Source organism: Hemitrygon akajei, unplaced genomic scaffold (genome assembly GCF_048418815.1).
Source record: "Hemitrygon akajei unplaced genomic scaffold, sHemAka1.3 Scf000118, whole genome shotgun sequence".
Taxonomy (NCBI): Eukaryota; Metazoa; Chordata; class Chondrichthyes; order Myliobatiformes; family Dasyatidae; genus Hemitrygon; species Hemitrygon akajei.
The window spans coordinates 1,423,428-1,438,753 of NW_027332004.1; the positions used below are offsets into that span (position 1 = coordinate 1,423,428).

Here is a 15,326-nt window from a genome sequence, read left to right on the forward strand (position 1 = left end):
AGAGGATGGGGAGGGAGCAAGAGAGCGGGAGGGGTAGAGAGTGATGGGGCAGAAAAGGAATAAAAGGGTGCGGAGAGAGTTGGAGATAGGATAGGGTGGGGGGGTGGTGAGAGAGGAGGATATGGTGGGGAGTGGGGTGGAAAGAAGAGGATAGGGTGGTGAGAGAGAGGTGGGGGAAGAGATGGCAAGAGAAGAGGGTACAGAGCGGACAGTGGATCTAATCTCCTCTCCTCATTTTATCTTTCTCCCCTCCCTTCCTCAATCTGACCCCTCCCCTGCAGAAAATGGTAGTAATCCACACCAACCAGCCCGCACCGCCAGACCTCGCCTCCGTCTTCTCTGGCAAGCCGGTGCCCACTCCTGCCTTTGACGGGCTCCAGTGACGACACGTTCCCCCACTCCACGGGACAGTCTGAAGGATTCGGGCCGAGCGATCTGAGGCTCAGCCCGAAAGAAAAGTCAAAGCAGGACTTTCGAGACTGAGGAGGGGAGGGGAGGGTAACGGTGCTAGCCTCTTCCCGTAGTCACATTCCTCCCCCGTGGAAACCCCCCAGTTCCGTCTCCCTTGTTACGAGCCGCCCTCTCCCACCCTCGGCTCCCGTAACTCCTGAAAGACTCCGCTCTCTGTCCCCTCGATCACCGACCATCTCACTCTGGCTGGCGGCCATTTTGTGATGGTTACCATTGACAACCGCTCTCCCCGCATCATAGAATGGGGCAAACCCTTTTCCTCACCTTCAACTCACTGCCCTCCCTGTTTATTCAATCTCATCTCCTCATCCCTCCTCTCCTTCCCCTCGGTGCAGGATCTCCTGACTCTCCATTTAACCTTCTGCTGACAGCCATTTGTTGACAGTCAGACCCTCCTTCCCACTTCCTCCACCTCGAAGTGTGTCACTCCCTCACACTCACCATCTTGTCACCCTCCATCCCATCCCATCACTCGCAAACCCGTTCCCTCTCTCCCCGCCATCTCGATGCTCTGCATCGTATGCTGGTTGGGGCTGCCATTTTGCGATGCCAATCTTCACCTCTCCTCATCGCCCTCTTTCTCTCTCTCTGTTACCCAGTGATTCACTCCCCTACTCACCCCATCACTCCTGACACCCTTTCCCCTCTCTGACCCCTTCCCCTTTCTCCCACCATCCAGCACATGGGTGATGGACATTTTCTGATGGGAGATTTTGCTCCCCCACCCAATCCCTTCTCCCCCGTCCGTTGAGTGAGTCGCTCCCCTCTCCCTCGTTGAGACAATGAACTCTCCGACCCATCAGCCCTGACCACGTCCCCGACCCCGCTCCCCCTTTCTCCCGCGCACGCCCCACTTTTTTGCAGCTCGTCTTATTTGCGAAGGAAATGTCACCACCCATTCATCCTCCATTATTGAAAAAGTCACTCCCCCACACCCTCCATCCTGTCCAATCAGACCACTCCCTCCCGTCCCATCACTCCCGCTCCCTGTCATTTCACTCCTCCTCACCCCGTCTTCTCTTCTCCATGTCGGCCACCAGTTTGTGACAGGAACTTCCGCTCCTCCCCTTTCCGTCCCCTACTGAGTCAGTGACTTCGCCACACTCACCGTCTCATCAGTCCACTCCTCGTCCCATCACTCCTCTTCCTCCCAAACCCCTCACCCCTCCTCCACAAAACCCACATGTATATGTGTATGTGTGAATATCTGAGATAATGCATTAGTTTATTCAATGACAACATTATTAGAATTAAACATATATACAATACATATGACTATATAAAGCACAAATTAAAATACTGTTATTACAATCAATAACACACTGGATCCTGGGATTGTATCCATGGGCACCGCATGTTCATTCGCCATAGATTCTGAGTGTGACAGTGGCCATTGTAAGTCAATGTCTCACTCCATCCCTGGCGGCCACATTAACCAAGGATTCACCCATTTTAAATCAGCGCGTCCCTCCCTCTCTTGTGCTCACTTCTACCAAAGCCATCACTCCCTCCCCAGCGGCCATTTCAAGTGAAGCGTCAGACATCCCACCTCTCCCGGAAGTTGCAGGAGTCTCCCGCATATTGATAGCGGGCCCCTGATGCCCGCGAATTATATACAATATCCAGAAAAGCAATTTGTGAGGGGGGAAGAGGGGGGGGGGAGGGGGGTGGGAGGAGGAGGAGGAGGAGGAGGAGGAGGAGGAGGAGGAGGAGGAGGAGGAGGAGGAGGAGAAGAAGAGAGAGAGAGAGAGAGAGAGAGAGGATGAGAGAGAGAGAGAGAGAGAGAGAGAGAGAGAGAGAGAGAGAGAGAGAGAGAGAGAGAGAGAGAGAGGAGAGAAGGAGAGAGGAGAGAGAGGAGAGAGGAGAGAGGAGAGAGGAGAGAGAGAGAGAGGAGAGAGAGAGATGAGAGAGAGAGAGAGAGAGGAGAGAGAGAGAGAGAGAGAGAGAGAGAGAGGAGAGAGAGAGAGAGAGAGGAGAGAGATTCAAAAAATAAAATATAAAACATACTGCACCACAGACTACACTGAGGTGTACCCCTGCCTAATAGGGGTTAGGAATAATGACAGTGTTGCTCACTGCGCTGTTTGCCACAGTGACTTTTCTATTGCCCCATGGTGGGTTAAAGCACTATTGAGGGTGAGATTAACTGGTGTCATTTGTTCATTAGCGTAGCTAACGCTATTTAAACTAGCTGGCTGGCTGCAAAAGGAGCTACTCTATTGCAGACATCCCACTCTCCCGGGAGTCCCTGAAGTGAGATTTTGCAGGGTGGGATTAACTGAGTGATGGAACGGTGCAGACGGGTCCCATTTCTCTGGGGTGTCTTGTGGGGGAGATTCGATCACGCACATCTGGCGGAAGCTGCCCCGCCGGACAGCAGGCGGAAACACGTCACTGCTGGAACGCTCCGAGCGACACACAGCGCGAGGCCCGAGCCGGTTCCGTTAAAACCGTTGGGAATCAGCCCCTGCGCGCGGCCATTAATGGTAAGGGCGGGAGTTAAAGGGGAGGGCAGGGAATCGGCCAAAATGTCACCATCCCGCAGGCGGGGATGTTCACACATTCAGATGTTCACACGATCACACTCAGTCCAGGTGTGGCTTCCTGCAGAGATCTCAGTTCCTTCCTCCCTGGGTCTCAATGAATGGATTCCCCCTCAGCCTGGAACAGATGGGAGAATAAAGATGAAATAAACAGATTACACAACAGTGTCAGTAACAGGGGACTGGGGTTAATGTGTTCAGCAACACTCGCAGACAAATATAACCAGAAAACCTGCTGATCTGCTGATATTTTATCACATTGAACATTAACACAAACACTCACTCGATCCGCTTCAGACTCAGGAGGGACAGTATGAGACTGCGGAGAGCGGGGACAGATCGGTCTGTCAGTGAGTTGTATCTCAGGTCCAGCACCGTCAGTGATGGGTTTGTACCGAGATCGGAGACGAGATCCTCTGCACCAGAATCTGTGAGACCGACTTTCCTCAGCCTGGAGATGAGAGAGAGTGTGGTGGTGAAGGACACAGAGAGACAGGATACGGTACAAATTCCCAGTGTTTATCAGTAACACAATTACTGATCACATTAATGTTCAGTGTCATACACCCAGTGACTGTAAACACAATCTCCCACAGTCTGGTACTTACCCCAGTTTCTGTATTTTACACTCCGGGTTCCTCAGAGCCGCAGACACCAGTTTCACTCCTGAATCTCCCAGTTTATTATTACTCAGGTTCAGCTCCGTCAGTGATGGGTTTGTACTGAGAGCAGAGATGAGATCCTGGGCACCAGAATCTGTGAGACCGACACGGGTCAGCCTGGAGATGAGAGAGAGTGAGGGTAAAGGACACAGAGAGACAGGAGACGGGACAAATCCCCAGTGTTTATCAGTAACACAATTACTGATCACATTAATGTTCAGTGTCAGACACCCAGTGACTGTAAACACAATCTCCCACAGTCTGGTACTTACCACAGTTTCTGTATTTTACACTCTGGGTTCCTCAGAGCCGCAGTCACCAGTTTCACTCCTAAATCTCCCAGGTCATTCCACTCGAGTCTAAACACAAACAGACAGATTGATGAACAATGTGATTCAAACCGTGGGTCTGGGGAATTTCTCTCACTTGGATATTTCAGGAAAACATTAAACCCTTCAGTAAATCACTGATCAGAGTTCCCATCAATGTCAATGTCCCTCACTGCCCAGCTCCAGCGTATTCACCAAGTGTCGGTAATTTAGTCTGTCGGTGTGACCCTGTTAACTCCACATAATCTCTCTCATTCCCCGATGGAGAAAAAAGTGTTCCTGACCGAAATGCAGAAATGTCAATGGGACACAACGAAATAGAACCAACCGAGCTAAAGGGATGGAGAAGAGAGATACCACCGGAGGAAGGGGGATGAGGAAGAGAAATCCCACAGGAGGAAGGGGGATGGGGAAGAGATCCCACAGGAGGAAGGGGGATGGGAAAGAGAGATCCCACAGGAGGAAGGGGGATGGAGAAGAGAGATACCACAGGAGGAAGGGGTATAGGGAAGGGAAATCCACTAGGAAGAAATGGGGTGGGGAAGATAAATCCCACATGAGGAAAGAGCATGGGGAAGAGAGATCCGATAGAAAGAGGAGGGATGGGGAAGAGAGATCATACAGGAGGATGGGGGATGAGTAGCAGAAATACCTCAGGAGGAATGGAGATGGGAAAACAGAGATCCCACAGGAAGAGGGGGCATTGGAACATCGGACCCACAGCAGGAAGGGGGATGGGGAAGACAGATCCCACAGGAGGAAGTCGGATGGACGAGTGATCCCAAAGGAGGAAGGCTGATGGGGAAGAGAGATCCCATGGGAGGAAGGGGTGATGGGGAAGTGAGATACCAGAGGAGGAAGGGGAATGGGAAAGAGAGATCCCATAGGAGGAAGTTAGATGGACGAGTGATCCCAAAGGAGGAAGGCGGGTGGGGAAGAGAAATCCGAAGGGAGGAAGGGGTTTGGGAAAGAGAGATCCCACAGGAAGAAGGGGGAAGGGGAATGGAGATCCAACAGCAGGAAGGAATGGGGAAGAGAGATCCCACAGGAAGAAAGGGGGATGAGGAAGAGGGATCCAACAGCAGGATTTTGATGGGGAGGAGAGAGCCCACAGCAGGAAGGGGAATGGGGATGGGACATCCCACAGGAGGATTGAGAATGGTGAAGAGAGATCATACAGGAGGAAGGGGGATGTGGAAGGGAGAGCCCACAGGAAGATTTCGGATGGACGAGCAATCCCAAAGAAGGAAGGTCATTGGAGAAGAGATATCCCACTGGAGGGAGGGGGATGGGGAAGAGAGACCCCACAGGAAGTTGGGGGGGGAGGGAATAGAGGCCGCACTGGAGAAAGGGGGATGGAGAAGAAATCCCACCGGAGGAAGGGAGATGGGGAAGAGAGATCCAACAGGAGGCAGGGGGATGGGGATGAGAGATCCCACAGGAGGAAGGGGGATGGGGATGAGAGATCCCACAGGAGGAAGGGGGATGGGGAAGAGAGATCCCACAGGAGGAAGGGGGATGGGGAAGAGAGATCCCACAGGAGGAAGGGGGACGGGGAAGAGGGATCCCACAGGAGGAAGGGAGATGGGGAAGTGAGATCCAACAGGAGGAAGGGGGATGGGGAAGAGAGATCCCACAGGAGGAAGGGGGATGGGGAAGCGAGATCATACAGGAGGAAGGGAGATGGGGAAAAGAGATCCAACCGGAGCAAGTGGGATGGGGAAGCGAGATCATACAGGAGGTTGGGGGATGAGTAGGGGAGTTCCCATAGGAGGAAGAGGGATGGGGAAAATAAATGTCACGGGAGGAAGTGGGATGGGGAAGAGTGATCCCACCCGATGTAAAGGATTGGGAAGAGAGATCCCTTGGGAGGAAGGGGTTTGGGGAAGAGAGATCCCACAAGAGGATGGGTAATGGGGAAGAGAGATGCTACAGGAGGAAGGTAAATGGGGAAGAGAGATCTCACAGGTGGATTGCTACCCGTGCCACGTGCTAATGAGGCTAGAAATAGGAAGATAATGCAGCTAAATACGTGGCTGAGGAGATGGACCATGAGGGTGGGGTTCATGTTTCTGGACAATTGGAATTTCTTCCACGGGAGGTGGGACCAGTTCGAATTGGACAGTTTGCATCTGAACTGGAGGGGGACTAACATCCTTGCCGGTAGGTTAGCAAGTTCTGCTCCGGGGGTTTTAAACTAGATTGCAGGGGGAGGGGAACCAGAGTGTTAGAGCAGATAGTGAGGTGGAGTTGGATAAGGGTCATGCGAGGACTGCTTGTATAGACAGATATCAAAGGTTTGTACGTGATAGAAATGTTCTCAGGTGCATCTATTTCCATACGAGGAGTATTATAGGTAAGGCAGATGAGTTTAGGGTGTGGATTGGCAGAATGATATCGACATTATTGCTATTAGTAAGACTTGGTTTGCAGGAGGGCAGGACTGGCAGCTTCATGTTTTGAGGTTCCGTTGTTTCAGATTTGATAGGGGGGAGGGATGAAAGGGGGAGAAGTGGCAATACCAGTCAGGGAGAATCTCACAGCTGTGCATAGACGGGACAGCTCAGAGGGCTCATCTGCAGAGTCCATATGGGTGGATCTGAGGAACGGGAAAGGTGTGACCACACTAATAGCGTTGTATTATAGACTGTCCAATAGGCAGAGAGAATTGGAGGAGCAAATCTGTAGAGAGTTTGCACACCAATGTAAGAAAAAGAAAGTTGTAATCGTAGGGGATTTTAACTTTCCACATATTGACTGGGTCTCCCACTCTGAGAAAGGGATAGATGGCGTGGAGTTTGTCAAATGTGTTCAGGAAAGTTTTCTAAATCAATATATTGAAGGTACCAACGAGAGAGGGTGCAGTACCTGATCTCCTATTAGGGAACCAGACAGGTCAGGTGACAGAAGTATGTGTAAGCAAACATTTTGGGTCCAGTGACCATAATGTCATTAGTTTCAAGATAATTATGGATAAGGATAGGACTGGTCCACCAGTTAAGGTTCTGAATTGGAGAAGGGCCAATTTTGTGGAAACGAGAGAGGATCTGGGAAGAGTGGATTGGGATAAGTTGTTTTCTGGCAAGGATGTGTTCAGTAAGTGGAACGCCTTCAAGGGCGAAATTTTGAGAGTGCAGAGTTTGCATGTTCCTGCCAGGATTAAAGGCAAAGTTATCAAGCATAGTGTTTACGTAAGTGTTTAGCAGGTATAGGCAACAAGGAACAAATGAGGTACTTGAAGAGTATAGAAAATGTAAGGGAATACTAAAGAAGGAAATCAGGAAGGCAAAAAGAAGACATGAAGTTGCTTTGGCAGATAATGTGATGGTAAACCCAAAGGGTTTCTACAAGTATATTAAGAGTAAAAGGATAGTAAAGGACAAAATTGGTCCCCTAGGTGATCAGAGTGGTCGTCTATGTGTGTAGCCTCAAGAGATGGGGGAGATCTTAAACAGTTTTTTGCGTCAGTGTTTACTCAGGAAACTGGCATAGCGGATATGGAATTAAGGCAAACAAACAGTAGTGTCATGGAACATATAGATAGATAGATAGATAGATAGATACTTTATTCATCCCCATGGGGAAATACAACCTTTTTTTCCAATGTCCCATACACTTGTTGTAGCAAAACTAATTACATACAATACTTAACTCAGTAAAAATATGATATGCATCTAAATCACTATCTCAAAAAGCATTAATAATAGCTTTTAAAAAGTTCTTAAGTCCTGGCGGTTGAATTGTAAAGCCTAATGGCATTGGGGAGTATTGACCTCTTCATCCTGTCTGAGGAGCACTTCATCGATAGTAACCTGTCGCTGAAACTGCTTCTCTGTCTCTGGATGGTACTATGTAGAGGATGTTCAGAGTTTTCCATAATTGACCGTAGCCTACTCAGCGCCCTTCGCTCAGCTACCGATATTAAACTCTCCAGTACTTTGCCCATGACAGAGCCCGCCTTCCTTACCAGCTTATTAAGACGTGAGGCGTCCCTCTTCTTAATGCTTCCTCCCCAACACGCCACCACAAAGAAGAGGGCGCTCTCCACAACTGACCTATAGAACATCTTCAGCATCTCACTACAGACATTGAATGACGCCAACCTTCTAAGGAAGTACAGTCGACTCTGTGCTTAATAGACATTAAGGAGGAGGAGCTGCTTGCTGCCTTACAGTAAATACAGGTAGATAAATCCCCCGGAACTGACATGATATTTCCTCGGACCTTGAGAGAGACTAGTGTAGAAATTGCAGGGGCCCTGGCAGAAATATTTAAAATGTCCTCAGCCACGGGTGCGGTGCCGGAGGATTGGAGGGTAGCTCATGTTGTTCCATTGTTTGAAAAAGGCTCCAAAAGTACACCAGGTAATTACAGGTCAGTAAGCCTGACATCAGTAGTAGGTAAATTATCAGAAGTTGTTCTGAGAAATCGGATATACAAGGATTTGGACAGTCAAGGGCTGATAAAAGCTAGTCAACATGGCTTTGTATCTGGTAGATCATGTTTAATGAATCTTGTAGTGTTTTTTGAGAAGGTTACCAAGAATGCATATGAAGGAAAGGCTGTGGATGTTGTCTGCATGAACTTTAGTAAGGCCTTTGACAAGGTCCCACGTAATAAGTTAGTTCAAAAGGTTCAGACACAAGGTATCCATGGAGAGGTTGTAAACTGGATTCAAAATTGGCTGAGTCGGAGAAGACAGAGAGTGATAGTGGATGATTGCTTCTCAGACTGGATGACTGTGACTAGTTGTGGGCCTCAAGGGTCTGTGCTAGGACCATTGTTGTTTGTTGTCTATATCAATGATCTAGATGATAATGTGATAAATTGGATCAGCAGGTTTGCTGATGACACTAAGATGGAGGCGTTGTGGACAGCGAGGGAGGATTTCAAAGCTTGCAGAGGGATCTGGACCAATTGGAAAAATGGGCCAGAAAATGGCAGATGGAATTTATAACATATAACTTATAACCATTTAACAATTACAGCATGGAAACAGGCCATCTCGGCCCTTCTAGTCCATGCCGAACGCTTACTCTCACCTAGTCCCACCGATCTGCTCTCAGCCCAAAAGCCTCCATTCCTTTCCTGTCCATATACCTATCCAATTTTTTTTAAATGACAAAATCGAAAATGCCTCTACCACTTCTACTGGAAGCTCATTCCACACAGCTACCACTCTCTGAGTAAAGAAGTTCCCCCTCGTGTTACCCCTAAACTTTTGCCCCTTCACTCTCAACTCATTCCCTCTTGTTCTAACCTCCCTTACTCTCAATTGAAAAAGACTATCTACGTCAACTCTATCTATCCCCCTCATAATTTTAAATAGCTCTATCAAGTCCCCCCTCAACCTTATACGCTCCAAAGAATAAAGAACTAACTTGTTCAATTTTTCCTTGTAACTTAGGTGCTGAAACGCAAGTAACATTCTAGTAAATCTCCTCTGTACTCTCTCTATATTGTTGACATTGTTCCTATAATTCGGTGACCAGAACTGTACACAATACTCCACAATTACATCCCAACTCCTATACTCAATGCTCTGATTTATAAAGGCCAGCATACCAAAAGCTTTCTTCACCACCCTATCCACATGAGATTCCACCTTCAGGGAACTATGCATCATTATTCCAAGATCACTCTGTTCTACTGCATTCCTTAATGCCCTACTGTTTACCATGTATGTCCTATTTAGATTATTCCTACCAAAATGTAGCACCTCACACTTATCAGTATTAAACTCAATCTGCCATCTTTCAGCCCACTCTTCTAACTGGCCTAAATCTTTGAACAACAAGTTTTGAAAACCTTCATTATCCACAACGCCACCTATCTTAGTATCACCTGCATACTTACTAATCCAATTTACCACCCCATCATCCAGATCATTAATGTATATGACAAACAACATTGGACCGAGTACAGATCCCTGAGGCACACCACTAGTCACCACTTTAATGCAGACAAGTGTGAGGTGTTGCATTTTGGAAGGACAAATCAAGGTAGGACATACTCAGTAAATGGTAGGGCACTGAGGAGTGTGGAGGAACAAAGGGATCAGGGGGATTAGATACATAAGTCCCTGAAAGTGGCGTCACAGGGAGACAGGGTTGTAAAGAAGGCTTTTGGCATCCTGGCATTCATAAATCAAAGTATTGAGTATAGGAGTTGGATGTTATGTTGAGTTTGTATAGGACATTGGTGAGGCCAAGTTTTAAATATTGTGTGCAGTTCTGGTCACCTAACTGTCGGAAAGATATCAGTAAGATTGAAAGAGTGCAGAGAAGATTTACTGGGATGTTGCCCGGTCTTCAGGAGTTGAGTTACAAGGAAAGATTGAACAGGTTAGGACTTTATTCCTTGGAGCACAGATGAATGAGGGGAGATATAATAGAAGTTTACAAAACTCTGAGGGGTATAGACAGGGTAGGTGCAAATGGGCTCTTTCCACATAGATTAGGAGAGAAAAATTACAAGAGGACTTGGCTTCAGGGTGAAAGGGGAAAGGTTTAGGGGGAAATTCTTCACTGAGAGAGTGGTGAGAGTGTGGAACGAGCTGCCATCTGATGTGGAAAATGTGGACTCACTCTTAAGCTTTAAGAATAAATTGGATAGATACATGGATGGGAGAGGACTGGAGGGTTATGGACTGGGTGCAGGTCAATGGGACAAGTGGAATAAAGTTTTGGCACAGAGCAGAAGGGCCGAATGGCTTGTTTTCTGTACGCTGGTGTTTTATGATTTTATGATTCTATCAAGAGGTGTGGGGTGGAGAATTCACTCAGGCGGAATGGCGAATGGGTAGAGACCTCCCACAGGCGGAAGGGAGATGGGGAAGGGATATCCCACAGGAGGAAAGGGGAAGGGGAAAAGCAATCCCACCGGAGAAATGGGAAGGGGAAAAGCAATCCCACCGGAGAATGGGGGATGGGGAAGAGAGACCCCACAGGAGGAAGTGGGATGGGGAAGGGATATCCCACAGGAGGAATGGGGATGTGGAAGAGCGATCCCACAGCAGGATGAGGGATGGGGAAGAGAGATCCCACAGGAGGAAGAGGGTTTGGGAAGACAGATCTCACAGGATGAAGAGGGATGGGGAAGGGATATCTCACAGGAGGATGTGGGAAGGGGAAGAGAGATCCCACAGGTGGAAAGGGGAAGGGGAAAAGCAATCCCACCGGAGAAAGGGGGATGGGGAAGAGAGATCCCACAGGAGGAAGAGGGTTTGGGAAGACAGATCTCACAGGATGAAGGGGGATGGGGAAGAGAAATTCCACAGGAGGATGGAGCATACCGAAGAGAGATCCGACAGGAAGTGGCGGATATTCGAACCGAGGCCCTACAGGAGTAAGGGGATGGGGAAAAGAGTTCCCACAGGAGGAAGGGGGATGAGGAAGTGAGATCCCACAGGAGGAAGGGGGATGGGAATAGAGATCCCACAGGAGGAAGGGAGATAAGAAAGACAGATGCCACAGGAAGAGAGGAATGAGAACAGAGGCCCAAATGAAGGAAGGGGGATGGTGAAGAGAGAGCCCACAGGAGGTGGTCGGATGGACGAGCGAACCAAAAGCTGGAATGGGGATGTAGAAGGGAGATCTCACAAGATGAGTGAGGGATGGGAACAGAGGACCCACAGGAGGATGGGGGATGTGGAAGAGAGATCCCACAGGAGGAACAGGGATGGGTAGAGAGAGCCCACGGGAGGAAGGGGTATGGAGAAGAGAGGCACCACACGAGAAAGTGTGATGGTGAATAGAGATCCCACAGGAGGAAGGTGGATGCTGAGGAGACATCCAACAGTTGAACGGAAGGGGGAGTGGGAACAGAGAGGCCAGAGGATGAAAGGGGGATGGAAAAGTGAGATCTCACAGGTGCATTGCTACCCATGCCACGTGCTAGTGAGGCTAGAAATAGGAAGATTATGCAGCTAAATACGTGGCTGAGGGGATGGTGCATGAGGGAGGGGTTCATGTTTCTGGACAATTGGGCTTTCTTCCAGGGGAGTTGGGACCTGTTCGAGTTGGACAGTTTGCACCTGAACTGGAGGGGGACTAACATCCTTGCCGGTAGGTTAGCAAGTTCTGCTCCTGGGGTTTTAAACTAGATTGCGGGGGAGGGGAGCCAGAGTGGTAGAGCAGATAGTGAGGTGGAGGAGGATAAGGGTCATGCGAGGACTGCTTGTATAGACAGATATCAAAGGTTTGTACATGATAGAAATGTTCTCAGGTGCATCTATTTCCATACGAGGAGTATTGTAGGTAAGGCAGATGAGTTTAGGGTGTGGATTGGCATGATGATATTGACATTATTGCTATTAGTAAGACTTGGTTTGCAGGAGGGGCAGGACTGGCAGCTTCATGTTCTGGGTTTCCATTGTGTCAGACGTGATAGAGGGAAGGGATGAAAGGGGGAAAAGTGGCATTACTAGTCAGGGAGAATATCACAGCTGTGCGTAGACGGGACAGCCCGGAGGGCTCATCTACAGAGGCCATATGGGTGGAGCTGAGGAATGGGAAAGGTGTGACCACACGAATAGGGTTGTATTATAGACCGCCCAATAGTCAGAGAGAATTGGAGGAGCAAATCTACAGAGAGGTAGCAGACCGATGTAAGAAACAAAAAGTTGTAATAGTAGGGGATTTTAACTTTCCACATATTGACGGGGACGCCAATTCTGAGAAAGGGTTAGATGGTGTGGAGTTTGTCAAATGTGTTCAGGAAAGTTTTCTAAATCAATATATTGAGGTACCAACGAGAGAGGGTGCAGTACCTGATCTCCTATTAGGGAACCAGACAGGTCAGGTGACAGAAGTATGTGTAGGTGAACATTTTGGGTCCAGTGACCATAATGTCATTAGTTTCAAGATAATTATGGATAAGTATAGGACTAGTCCACCAGTTAAGGTTTTGAATTGGAGAAGGGCGAATTTTGTGGAAATGAGAGAGTATCTAGGAAGAGTGGATTGGGATAAGTTGTTTTCTGGCAAGGATGTGTTCAGTAAGTGGAACGCCATCAAGGGTGAAATTTTGAGAGTGCACAGTTTGCATGTTCCTGCCAGGATTAAAGGCAAAGTTAACAGGCATAGGGAACCTTGGTTTTCAATGGATATTGGCGATCTGGTTAAGTAGGTGTTTAGGAGGTATAGGCAACAAGGAACAAATGAGGTACTTGAAGAGTATAGAAATTGTAAGCGAATACTAAAGAAGGAAATCAGGAAGGCAAAAAGAAGACATGAGGTTGCTTTGGCAGATAATGTGAAGGTAAACCCAAAGGGTTTCTACAAGTATATTAAGAGTAAAAGGATAGTAAAGGACAAAATTGGTCCCCTAGAAGATCAGAGTGGTCGTCTATGTGTGGAGCCTCATGAGATGGGGCGATCTTAAACAGTTTTTTTGCACCAGTATTTACTCAGGAAACTGGCATAGCGTTTATGTAATTACATAAATTATGTAATTTATGTAAAACAAGCAGTAGTATCAGGGAACATATAGAGATTAAAGAGGAGAAGCTGCTTGCTGCCTTACAGCAAATAAAGGTAGATAAATTCCCCCGGGCCTGACATGATATTTCCTTGGACCTTGAGAGAGGCTAATGTAGAAATTGCAGGGGCCCTGGCAGAAAATATTTAAAATGCCGGAGGATTGGAGGGTAGCTCATGTTGTTCCGTTGTTTGAAAAAGGTTCCAAAAGTACACCAGGTAATTACAGGCCAGTAAGCCTGACATCAGTAGTAGGTAAATTATCGGAAGGTGTTCTGAGAGATCAGATATAGAAGGATTTGGAGAGCCAAGGGCTGATTAAAGATAGTCAGCATGGCTTTGTTCATGGTCGATCGTGTTTAATGAATCCTGTAGTGTTTTTCGAGGAGGTTACCAAGAATGCATATGAAGGAAAGGCTGTGGATGTTGTCTACATTGACTTTTGTAAGGCCTTTGACAAGGTCCCACATAAGAGGTTAGTTCTAAAGGTTCAGACACTAGGTATCCATGGAGAGGTTGTAAACTGGATTCGAATTGGCTGTGTTAGAGAAAACAGAGAGTGGTAGTGGATGATTGCTTCTCAGACTGGAGGCCTGTGACCAGTGGTGTGTCTCAGGGATCTGTGCTGGGACCATTGTTGTTTGTTGTCTATATCAATGATCTAGATGATAATGTGATAAATTGGATCAGCAGGTTTGTGGCTGACGCTAAGATGGAGGCGTTGTGGATAGCGAGGAAAGCTTTCAAAGCTTGCAGTGGGATCTGGACCAACTGGAAGAATGGGCCAGAAAATGGCAGATGGGATTTAATGCTGACAAGTGTGAGGTGTTCCATTTTGGAATGACAAATCAAGGTAGGACATACACAATAAACGGTAGAGCACTGAAGAGGGCGGAGGAACAAAGGGATCTGGGAGTTCAGATACATAGGTCCCTGAAAGTGGCGTCACAGGTAAACAGGGTTGTAAAGAAGGCTTTTGGCATCCTGGCATTCATAAATCAAAGTACTGAGTATAGGAGTTGGGATGTTATGGTGAGATTGTATAAGACATTGGTGAGGCCAAATATGGAGTATTGTGTGCAGTTCTGGTCACTGAACTATGGGAAGGATATCAGTAAGGTTGAAAAAGTGCAGAGAAGATTTACTAGGATGTTGCTGGGTCTTCAGGAGTTGAGTTACAGGGAATGATTGAACAGGTTAGGACTTTATTCCTTGGAGCGCAGAAGAATGCGGGGAGATTTCAAAGAGGTTTACAAAACTCTGAGGGGTATAGAGAGGGTAAATGCGAATAGGCTCTTTCCACATACATTAGGAGAGATAAATTACAGGAGGACAGCTTCAGGGTGAAAGGGGAAAGGATTAGAGGGAACTTCTTCATTCAGAGAGTGGTGAGAGTGTGGAATGAGCTGCATCTGATGTGGAAAATGCGGACTCACTCTTAAGCTTTAAGAATAAATTGAATAGATACATGGATGGGAGAGGACTGGAGGTTTATGGACTGGGTGCAGGTCAATGGGACTGGTGGAATAAGGTTTTGGTACAGACTAGAAGGACCGAATGGCTTGTTTTCTGTGCTGTCGTGTTCTATGATTTTATGATTCTATGGGGAGGAGAGTTCCCCCAGGCAAAAGGAGAATATGGATGGAGAAGAGAGTTCCCAAAGGAGGAAGGGGATGGGGAAGTGAGATCCCACAGGAGGAAGGGGGATGGGGAAGAGAGATCCCAAAGGAGGAAGGAGATGGGGAAGAGAGATCCCACTGGAGGAAGGGGGATGGGGAAGAGAGATCCCAAAGGAGGAAGGGGATGGTGAAGCGAGATCATACAGGAGGTTGGGGGATGAGT

The 15,326-nt window shown here is 47.9% G+C and overlaps 2 protein-coding genes across 5 annotated transcripts in view; both read right to left on the reverse strand.

The window, feature by feature from the left end:
* LOC140723535 (NACHT, LRR and PYD domains-containing protein 3-like) overlaps positions 1-15,326 on the reverse strand; it is a 488,497-nt gene that overhangs the window by 426,889 nt on the left and 46,282 nt on the right. The window lies entirely within an intron of this gene.
* Positions 3,087-15,326, reverse strand: part of LOC140723553 (NACHT, LRR and PYD domains-containing protein 3-like) — a 32,242-nt gene continuing 20,002 nt past the window's right edge. The window contains exons 6-9 of the mRNA XM_073038127.1: positions 3,949-4,035; positions 3,623-3,793; positions 3,298-3,465; positions 3,087-3,132 (exon numbers count right to left, since the gene is read on the reverse strand). Of these exons, the coding sequence (XP_072894228.1) occupies positions 3,087-3,132; positions 3,298-3,465; positions 3,623-3,793; positions 3,949-4,035 (472 nt within the window). The remainder of the gene's footprint in view (positions 3,133-3,297; positions 3,466-3,622; positions 3,794-3,948; positions 4,036-15,326) is intronic.